The sequence below is a fragment of the Watersipora subatra genome, chromosome 1, assembly GCF_963576615.1.
Source record: "Watersipora subatra chromosome 1, tzWatSuba1.1, whole genome shotgun sequence".
Lineage (NCBI taxonomy): Eukaryota > Metazoa > Bryozoa > Gymnolaemata > Cheilostomatida > Watersiporidae > Watersipora > Watersipora subatra.
This window is the reverse complement of record NC_088708.1, coordinates 20076979-20087882: the sequence shown is the minus strand read 5'-3', so window position 1 is coordinate 20087882 and position 10904 is coordinate 20076979. Positions and strand designations below refer to the sequence as shown.

The 10904-nt window shown below is 34.9% G+C and overlaps 1 protein-coding gene across 1 annotated transcript; it reads left to right on the top strand.

Moving 5' to 3' along the window:
- The first annotated feature begins 3262 nt into the window (after nucleotides 1–3262).
- LOC137409114 (UPF0764 protein C16orf89 homolog) lies at nucleotides 3263–10447 on the top strand. Its single transcript, XM_068095544.1, has 7 exons — nucleotides 3263–3467; nucleotides 4424–4549; nucleotides 5941–6157; nucleotides 7768–7867; nucleotides 8573–8708; nucleotides 9420–9554; nucleotides 10296–10447. The coding sequence occupies exons 1-7, from the start codon at nucleotides 3263–3265 to the stop codon at nucleotides 10445–10447; spliced, it is 1071 nt and encodes a 356-aa protein (XP_067951645.1).
- The last annotated feature ends 457 nt before the right edge of the window (nucleotides 10448–10904 follow it).

The following is a 10904-nucleotide window of genomic DNA, read 5'->3' as shown; positions in this document are numbered from 1 at the left end:
TTTTAATTAGCAGATCTATTTGCACACGCAGATGACATTAAACAGCCACTTTGTAAAACTGCTGCTTGCATTCTCTCTTGTTATGGCTGTTATGGCAAAAAGGGTTTTAAAGTCGTAAAATAATTTTACCAACTCCCAACAACACCTACTTGATGATACCTCTGAGTTCTGTGCCAGCCCCAAAATCAAATCTAGTGTGGCTGGCCTTTTAAGCTTTACTGCTTTTTTGTCTTCTGAGTCAGCAGTTGCTGTACAAACAGTGAACGACTATAAGATGCTGAACATTCTCTTAACATTCTTAACATTTGTCCATATAAATCTTTTGTGTATTTCTAAAAAGCTTGTTGCAAGATATTGCAGTTCTCACAAGCATTTATCTGAGAACTCAGGTGGAATGAGCTCCCAAATTCACAAGTACTGTTATATTTTCTTTATGACATATCAAAGCAATAACTTTATAAAAAGGTTTTCGGTGTAAATCCATTTGGGAGAAACAAAGTTAAGTTGTAAAACATACCAGATAGAAGCTTGCGTTGTATATACTCCATTAGTAAGATGATGTCCTAGTTCCTACCCCCTTTATTATCCTATGGAGGTGTAAGCAGTGAGCTGAACATTTGAACAATGTCAGATTTGAAATTCTTTTATAATTCAAGCGTAAAATTAAGGCTGCTCATGTCATGTCATAGCAAACATATTCAACACAGTTGACAACTTTTTTGTTAACATCTATTGAAGATGATTTTGCTAAATATGCTCTGTAACATTACAAGTTTTTAGATCATTCTCCTACAGTTATGCAGCCCAGCTTCTGTTCATGAGGAGCTTGTACAAACGAAGATGAAGGAAAATTTTCATAGATGGAATCTCATATTATACAGATACAAGGTTCCATCTAATGAAAATCTTCCTCCGTCTTCGTTCGTTTAACAGACACAAGTTTAACAGAGAGTTGTCTACTTATGGTTAGTAAAATGATTTAGATAGATAACTCCACTCACAAATTAGCCTATGGTTAGTGTTTATGAAGGCCATCACAGTACATTCACTAAGTACCATGGCAGTCCAGTGCCCCATAAGAGATTCTTAAGTGTAATAACTATACATACAATTATTCTGCAATACTAATGGCTCTTCGATTGCCACGGATGGCAGTGTGGTGGGCTGCTATGCCACGGATGGCAGTATGGTGGGCTGCTATGTCACGGATGGCAGTGTAGTGAGCTGCTATGTCACGGATGGCAGTGTGATGGGCTGCTATGTCACGGATGGCAGTGTGGTGGGCTGCTATGCCACAGATGGCAGTGTGGTGAGCTGCTATGTCACGGATGGCAGTGTGGTGGGCTGCTATGTCACGGATGGCAGTGTGGTGGGCTGCTATGCCACAGATGGCAGTGTGGTGAGCTGCTATATCACAGATGGCAGTGTGGTTACCTGCTATGCCACAGATGGCAAAGTGGTGACCTGCTATGCCACGGATGGCAGTGTGGTGGGCTGCTGAAATTCATGTGTTCGAATCCTGTACAATGCAATATTTTTCAATCACCAGTCGTGGCTTCAGACCGACATACGCCTACGATTCTTACTATAGTAAAGATTACGGTAAAGATTAGTAAAACATAACATTTCTTGGACGTTTACGATAACTTAACAAAGGTAAATCTCATAAAAAAACAACTAAAATGGTTAATGTTGTAGTGCTAAGAAGTATTTAGCTGAAAATAAACTTCAAGCGTCAAATAAAATATTTTACCTATACGTATGATTTCTGGTTAAACTGCATTAGCAATGAGATATTGGTACCAAGCTCTTTATAGGCTATAAATATTTATAATAATGATGCTGGTTGAAGAAAAATGACGTGGTGTGCTATGAAATGTATATTCAAAGAGAGAGAAAGGTCTGCTTGTGAAGGTCACATCGGGTGTGTTAAAGACAGGATGTGAATAGGAAATTATGTCACGCTTACAGACGATACGGTCACGGTCCAACAAACGATTAATGATTGGAATTGAGAGGTGATGGAGCTATTGGGAGTGTAATGCATCAGTTACTGGTACGTAGCTAATTGCATCTCGTCGGCTATTGATTTTTGACAGCAGTCTAACGAAACAGAAAGGTAATTACCTTCCTCTTAAGTTGATTCTTTTAACTTGGCACTCAAAACTACCAGAAGAAATATTTATTTCATTTGATCTTTTAAATTTTGCCTACCATCTAAATTAGTTAAGTTTCTAATGTTTTCACAAGTGTATCAGATTTTTATTGGTTTTGTTTGAGACTGACTTTAAAGGAAATCACAGTGTTGTGCATAAAATTGCTAAGGTGTGTACACACAGGGGCGGATCTACTGTGGTGCATATGGTGCAAATGCACCACCACAAATATGGCAAAAAATTTTTAAAAAAAGATTTAAAATCTATCAAGAATTGAGTAAAGTACAATTCATTTCACTGAGAACTTGCTTTGGGAGGAAATGAACAAAAACGGCCTAGTAGAGCTTGTTATAACGAACCAGTTTTAATAACATTGACCTGAGTGGTCCCAATAAACATCCCCAATTGAGCCACAACTTTTTCGAAAGAAGAACTACAAGCAATTTTAAAAGCAAAATGTCTCAAAAGAAAGGTCAAGAACGAACTTTGGATCATTTCTTTCGACGACAAAACAACAATTAAAAAAAGTATGCCCTAATATGTTTGTTTTATAATAGCATCGTTATGTACAGCTGTAGCTAATACTACGAAACATTTTTTATGGCAGTTTGCAGAAATGATGGCTAATTTCTGCACAGCCAAACCAAATAGCTGCTGAAGTTTTGTGATTGATTTTGTCTTGATTTTATTTTATTGCACAAATGTTTGTTAACTTTCTGTTTACATGTAATCTTGATATACATAGTATAAGGAACATTATAAAACACCAATTTAATTAATCTTATCTAATGTCAATGTTTACCTCTAAACTTGTTGTTTGCTGCAAATAAATGATTACACTTTTTGGGCTCAAACACACCTCTCCTTCATTCTAAGATGCCTAAATTTCAAAAAGTTCCGCTAGCGTGGAGCCAGGTAGGGGGGTCACCCCGCGCACCCCCTCCCACTCAAGATAGGTATATTACACAAATTTTGCACCACACACTTTTTTTCCTAGATCCGCCCCTGACACAGTTTCTTCTAGTGGATCATTTGCTTCCAGTATTTTAGAGCGAAAAAGAGATTTTATGTCCAGTTACAAACACGCTGTCTTTCCTACAATCACCATGCCTTGGAAATTCACATTTCTGCTTCTGATCTTGTCTGCCATGCTCATCTCGGCAGCATCTTTTCTAGAGACTACCAATCAGGAACAACCAAACACTTTGAGAAAGAGGATTGCCTCTGCAATAAAGTCAGCGACAGAGTACATGAGAGCGAATTACGATCATCTCAACTTAGACGCTGTCATCGGTTTACGTATAGTACAGGGTAATGCAAATTTACCTCAAAAGTTTATTTAGGAAAAATCTTTACTTTGTCCCAGCACAACTTTTCAATTTTTTCTATCAGTCACAGCTTTCACTATATACATCTAGGAGTACATAAAGGAGTTATTACCTTTTATAGAGGCATCTAGTACATGGTCAGCGTTAAGACTTTGACTTCGAGTGTTCTCAATCTCTGAGGCATCGGTAGAGGAAATTTTTGTGATGAAGTTTTTATAAAGCATGAAAATTGGTTGCAGTTGGTGGAAAGTATTTGAATATTGGTAAAAACACACAGGTTTTGACAAACAATTAAATAAAAACAGATTATTGTGTCAGTGCCTGTCATTGCACTTTTAAAACAGTCTTAATTTGTTTATAGTATTCTAACTTCTTTACACCTTCAACTATCTTTAAAAAAATTTCGTATTGTGACACCAAAGTTTTGTTCAGCTAACAAGATGCTAAGCCATACTTGAATGTATTGCATTTGTAAATTTAAAGGTGACGTTCCCTGTGTAAGACTAGTATATCACTGTCAATACTAGTACAGTGTTGTCATATACTAGTACAGTGCTGTCATATACTAGTACAGTGCTGTCATATAGTAGTACAGTGTTGTCATATACTAGTACATTACTATCATATACTAGCACAGTGCTATCATATACTCGTGCAGTGCTGTCATATACTAGTATATCACTGTCATATACTAGTACAGTGTTGTCATATACTAGTACAGTGCTGTCATATACTACTACAGTGCTGTCATATACTAGTACAGTGTTGCATATACTAATGCAGTGCTGTCATATATTAGTACATCACTGTCATATACTAGTACAGTGTTGTCATATACTAGTACAGTGCTGTAATATACTGGTACAGTGCCGTCATATACTAGTACAGTGCTGTTATGTAGACTAAATGAGTCCAACTACTGGTGGGTTTTATTTGCAGCTCAACTGGAGCAACTTCGAGCAGAAGACAAGACTAGGGAGACAGTGGAGCTGCTTTCTTTAGTGTCTGAGACAATAGAAGTTGCCATTCCAGAGGTTGCCAGCTACGAACATGTGTATTACGAGAGTGAGTTTTGTCAGACATGCTTGCTGACTCGTGATTGAAAACCTTTATTTGTCATTTCAAATCTGATTACGCCACTGTGTTGCAGAGTTATATTTTACATTCAAAATAATTTTTTGCAATCTCATAGTTTGTGCCGTTATAATTAAAACAAACAATTGGATAATAATAAAACAGCAATAAATTAACAAAAGCAACACTTTTTCATTTTATATCAACATTTGTTTTTTGTAAATTTGTAATGTAAGCATTTTGTGAATTGTAAATTTTGAAAAATCTTCACTTTACTTGTACTGACAAATAAAATATTAATAATAAAGATGCTAAAGACCATTGGCAGCACCTTTACCAACAGCTTCATATTTTTTATGCCGACAATCATTTCTTTTATACCATCTATAGGTCCGACATTTTTTTTACTTTGATGGTTTAGTCCAAATTTGACTTAAATTTCAATTTATATTTTTTGTGTTTTCAAGTTTTTTTTAAAGTCATCTCAAAGCCTGCAAGTTATTCGCTATTCACATTTTTAAATTTTTTATCTTTCACTCGCCTTCTTATATTAGTTACTTTTTCTATCTTTTCTTGTGTGATCTCCACTGTTCTTCCTTTATTGTACAGTTTTATCAGCTTCCAGTCACAGATTTGTACAGTAGATTCTTTTATTCATTCTCATGATTTTATCATCACACAAACTTGTTGACACTCATAATCATGGCAGCGTTTATGTCAGCGTTATCAACATTCAAGGTGAGATATTGATTTAGCTCTGAGAAACATTGCCGAGGTTGATCACCTCAATGACTCTAATGTCTATCAACCCAGTCAAATATGATTAATGTAATTTACTTGTTGGGTTCATTTTCTAACTATATTTATGCATGAACACAAGTTGGCTGAAATGATTTGAGTTCTAGTAGGTGTTGTCTGCTCCGAGAAAAAACAATTTACGGTTTTTTATGAGGATACAACTTCTAATACATATATATGAGCTAAATAATAAATCCAATCTGCTCAAAATTACTTTTTGCCTACATGACGAATCAGTATAAACTCTATGCTTCTTCTGCTAGTTTTTATGCAAAACCTCAAAAAAGGTAAAACGTGCAATGATTGAAAGCGCATTATAATATACTTTTTTGTTTAATGGTCTAATTTTCTTTAAACGGTACTGATTGATTAAAAAAAAGCTAATACCTATCTATTTGTATACGCAGTTAAAACCAGTAAAAGAAAACAACCAGTGCTATAGGTGCCTACCTCCACTTTACTGCGTGTTAAAAATGAGGAGTTATCTACACAATGCTGAGATATTGGTCGTATACAAATGTTGAGATCTTATGCAAAAAGTACATTCTAAAAATCGTTAGGTTTTTGATCTGGTTGTATTGTAGAGTTGAGGCGGCTGATTGCGGTTGACTTCTGGCCGAGTGTGATTGAACGAGATGGACCAGAACTGAGGGCAAAAGAGGGCGAGTTTATGAATGGCGTTTTAGACTTATTTACTTTCCCAGACCTTGGCGATGCGCCAGATGACACAGAAGATGTTCCTTCTGAATTATTCGATGAAGATTCTTCAGATATGTGCATAGAAGAGGCACTACGCAGCAGGTAAATATTGCAATCAATTGTTGCCATATTGAATATCAACTGGTGGGTGTTGTCAATGAAGTTTATATCGAGCAGATAACATTTTTTTGGGATACTAAAACACTGGTGGTGGCCAAGCACAAATGATCTATCATTGAAACAATGGTAGTGGCCAATCATAAACAATCTCCTAGCAACGTGCTGCATGTAAACATGAGTTTGGGGAATTCATAGACTCGGTACTGCAAGTTGTGTTTGGGCCATTTCAAAACGCAAGTACTAGCAAATGGTAAAAACTCAGAAACAAAACTATATAGAGAAGCTTAGTTATTAATTTTACTTTTAGTGAATGCCACTATAAATACTGCAAATATTTGTATATACTAGTTCAATTGACCAATAAAAAATTAAACATTGCTTTTTAAGAAATAGCATTATAATTGTGTTATAGGTATATTTTTGTTTTATGTGTTTCCTTACATTTTCCTTCTCACTTACACATTAATATAACATGAATGTTGGAGTAAGTCGGGGTAAGCTATATGACCTGCCAAAATGTTTTACTAAATTCCAACCTTTTGGTTTAATACCACTGTCTCTTTGCAAAAATATTTGTTAAGTTTATTACAGAAAGCGTGTGTCCGCTACTAATGCTGCCACTCCAGCTCTCTATATACATGTCAAGAAACAATAAGTTGTTCTAAAAAAGCTTTGATTTTATTTACAGTGTTAATTTTTTATAAATTTTTACAGCTTTTTATGTTTTAGTAGCGGTTTTAATGACTTCTGGACAGTTGTCTTGTTTATCAGCAAGCCTACGTCCAATTGGCTAATACAATTGAGTTGATATACGATTTCAAAGAGCGATGAAAACTCTTTTGAAAATGAGCTATTAATTACCATTAGTAGCAGCTTTAATCATTATTGTTATTATATTTAGTGGCAGCTTTAATCATTATTATTATTATAATTAGTGGCAGCTTTAATCATTATTATTATTATTATAATTTGTGGCAACTTTAATCCTTATTGTTATTATAATTAGTGGCAGCTTTAATCATTATTATTATTATAATTAGTGGCAACTTTAATCATTATTATTATTATTATAATTTGTGGCAGCTTTAATCATTATTATTATTATAATTAGTGGCAGCTTTAATCATTATTATTATTATTATAATTAGTGGCAGCTTTAATCCTTATTATTATCATAATTAGTGGCAGCTTTCATCCTTATTATTAGTGGTAGTTTGTTCCTCACATCCCAACTGTCTTGCAAAGTCTATAAATTGCAACTTTAACGTTTAACTCACTCGTAGGTATTTGTTTATAGTTTATTTGTTATTATTCTCACTTTAAAAATTTACCAGTCTAAAACTTATAAACTAAAAAGTGAAAAATAGATTTAAAATTAATATCACTATACATCGGGTGTTGTCATGGCATGCTCCATTTTACATTCAACACAAGTAATTATAATTATAAGACATCGGTTGCTTATACTGTGAATAAGGTTTATAATTGTTTCAACAAATAGCTATGCCCACTCGCCATAGCCTTAGTAGCTCTACCAAAATGTTCTGATAAACAAGGGCGGGCGATAATACAGCCTCAACATCTATTTGCAGTTGCAACATCAGCAGCTCGTGTCTTCAAATGATGATGGCACCGGATGTCCGGGGCTACTCAGCTACACACCAGCTTTATTATTTTCTCATACTCTCTCAGGTATTTGCAGCGCTGCCACAGCTTATTGATTGAATGTTTGCTTTCCGCTGTCGTGTCTTCTCCAACATTATTCGAAACTTATATCTATATTTATCTTATAATTGGGCCTCAAAATTATTTCTGTTAATTTCTGTTTATTTTTTTTTATAAAAAAAAAGTGTCTTCCTGTCAACAGCGCCGTTAGACGCCTTTTTCAAACACCCCCTCCTTGTGCCTTCCTGTCAATGTCACAGCTAGTCTTTGTTTTTAACAGTCCCGCTTCTTATGATGTAATCACTCTCGATTACTATGCAGTGTGCTTTGGAAAAGCTGTACACCACGTAAAATAAATTAATTAGAATGAAATTCTGACTAAGATTCCTGTCTACCACACTTTTCATCAACTATTTTGTTGAAATATGTTCTTTCAAAGTTATTGGCAAACAAAGATATATGGTAAAAATTCTCTCATAAAATAACGAGTAAAATAATTAGAAAATAAATGGATTAAATTTTCTTTAATTTTTTTGATCAAAAATGTTATTGCATAATATATTACTAGAAAAAAATACTATAGTTTTTGCTGATTTAAATATAAAAAACAATGCATGAACTACAAATTTGTAAAAATACAAACATTAAGCCTCTCACTGTACAATTAAATGGAAAAAAACTCAGCAACAACAATGGTTTATCTAGTGTTTGAATACGGTTTTTTTACTCTAGTCAACCTGTGTAACTACGTCTGGACGTTTTGGCATCATTGCTGACCTGAAGAAAGAGCTCTGTTCTACAATCTATATGGAAACAAAGTCTGAGCCGGTACAGACTGACATAGAGCAAGATCTATTTATGGAGCAAGGTAGGTCCGTACCTGAAAGTTCTAGAGCTTGTTAAGCGAATCAGTTGATCTCCTTGATAATTATCATATGCTCTGGTTGCTGACAGCATCTACACAAACTAGTAAATAACTTTAGTTCAGTGCTGTTTGCATCGGTAGGTGTGTTGATGATTTAACTTTTTTTGGCTTCGATGTAGGATTGGTTTATCTTATGCTTCAACTTGTAGTCTCGCAAGTAAATATTTAGTCACTTTGTTCATTTATTAAAATTTTAGGGTGTGCGCTGTCTGCTTTTCTTTTAAATAAATATGAAGTGGCAGCATCCATGCATTTTTTCAGTACTTGCATCGTGTACATATGTATACATATAACAGTATATAGGCCTATATATAACGTGTAGAATATGTACAGAGAAATACTCAGCACACTAACTCTGTTTTAATAAATATCTGGGACAATTTATGTATCCACTATCAGATACTACATAAATTAAGATCTTTGGATAAAAATGTCAAGTCTGTATAAAGTGGTAATGTATCACAAGGTTTTTTACCTTGAAACTGTGCTATTGTTGATAGTGGTTATGGAATAGCTGCTTGACTTGCAATCTATAGAAAGTAGAAAATGATTTGAGTTATAACACAACCATTTTAGACAAGTAAATAAAATATATATTAACTATCGTCGACCCGGTACTCAAGCAAACAACAACAAAACCAATTTACGTTACAGTTGCATTCTGTGGCCTAGCCGGCTACTTTCGACAGTTCTCTCGCATTGACTGGGTAGAGAGGATTCTTGGATGGCAGCGACCTGCTGGCTGTTATGGTCAGGCGAACTCTTTTCTTCAGGAACTAAGGCTATTGAGTAAGTACTCACATCTTTAGCAGTGCTTGAAAACCTCATAAAATAATCCAATTCATCATAAAAGTATCCTAAACATTATAAAAATATTTATTGTACGAGAGTGTGGAATGATCGTTAGAAATTGATTGATAATAGTTAGCTAAGTAGAAAAACTTTGAAGGAATTCATTCTTCAACCTTCCGAGAAACTGATCAAGTGTGCAGATGGGCTGTATTCATCTCCGTACTGGTTATAGTTACACCGGTTGCTGTTTCACACGTAATGACTCTATTCACACTAAGTTCATGCACTCAAAACAGGCCTATTATGATTTTCATTACTATGAAACCATGTAATCAGACCAAGGAGTCATTAGTATACCATAAAACCATTAAGTATTCTAAAGATGCCTTGGTGTCAGGAAGTTCACCCTGCACCTCCTACGCATGCATGTATATCTCAGGAACTGCCTTTATAATTGCATAAGGTTATGATAGCTGTACCTTAGAGACAATATTAACTGTGTGTTCATCCTTGGTAAGGTCTTGTTGGTATAAGGTATTTAGTGCTGTTTTATGGGAGCACAGGCTTGACATGCATCACAAACCACAAAAAAGATATTTGTTAACGGATTAGTGTGGTTGCATACTGTGGTGTAGTGTAGTTGTATGTGTTGTTTCATGCCATCCCTCTTTTACTTTTTTTTAGTAGAGAAAATAGCAAAACTTGTGGGTCGAAGATCATAGAACACCTTTTTTGCAGATGATAGAGAGAGGTTCAGGAGAGAAACGAAAGTTAGAGCGAAGCGTGAGGAAAGACTCATGCCTCAGGAATGCTTGTGTCATCGAACTACGGTAGCTTTGATGGCTCTGGTACAGAACTACAGAGCACAGATCCAACCATCAGATCTGTAGTCTAAGCACTTTAACACAACCATCAATCTAGGACAGCAAGTTATGACACAGCATAATTAGAGTTCAATTAGAGGTACTAAACACACGGCATTACATAGGGTATTATTTATGTTGTACTTTGCGATCACTTCTATGTTTAGTGGTTCTATCTTCAACTTCCTATCAGCTTTTGTAAGCTAAATGATGACTAGTTGTAGCGATGTAGCGAGCCATGACTTCCAAAATAGTTTGTTAAAGTGACATTGAGGACGATCTGTAGCTGAATGTTGCTATTTTTAACACAAACGGAGTAATAAAAATGATATTAGTTACGACCCTCCTGAACTGTTATGACTTCATGGATATACTTACTTATTATTTTTCAACAGATGTTATAACTTCAAACTTCGCTACTCTAGTACAACAACAAATATGCTATATAGTATATAAAATGTAATCAACTAGTTTTTTTTAATTA

Bases quoted from the DNA above. Each gene is read 5' to 3' on its own strand.
- LOC137409114 (XM_068095544.1), top strand. From the start codon at position 3,263: ATGCCTTGGAAATTCACATTTCTGCTTCTGATCTTGTCTGCCATGCTC. The intron at 3,468-4,423 runs GTAATGCAAATT...TTTTATTTGCAG, and splicing joins CGGTTTACGTATAGTACAGG to CTCAACTGGAGCAACTTCGA. The intron at 7,868-8,572 runs GTATTTGCAGCG...TTTTTACTCTAG, and splicing joins ATTTTCTCATACTCTCTCAG to TCAACCTGTGTAACTACGTC.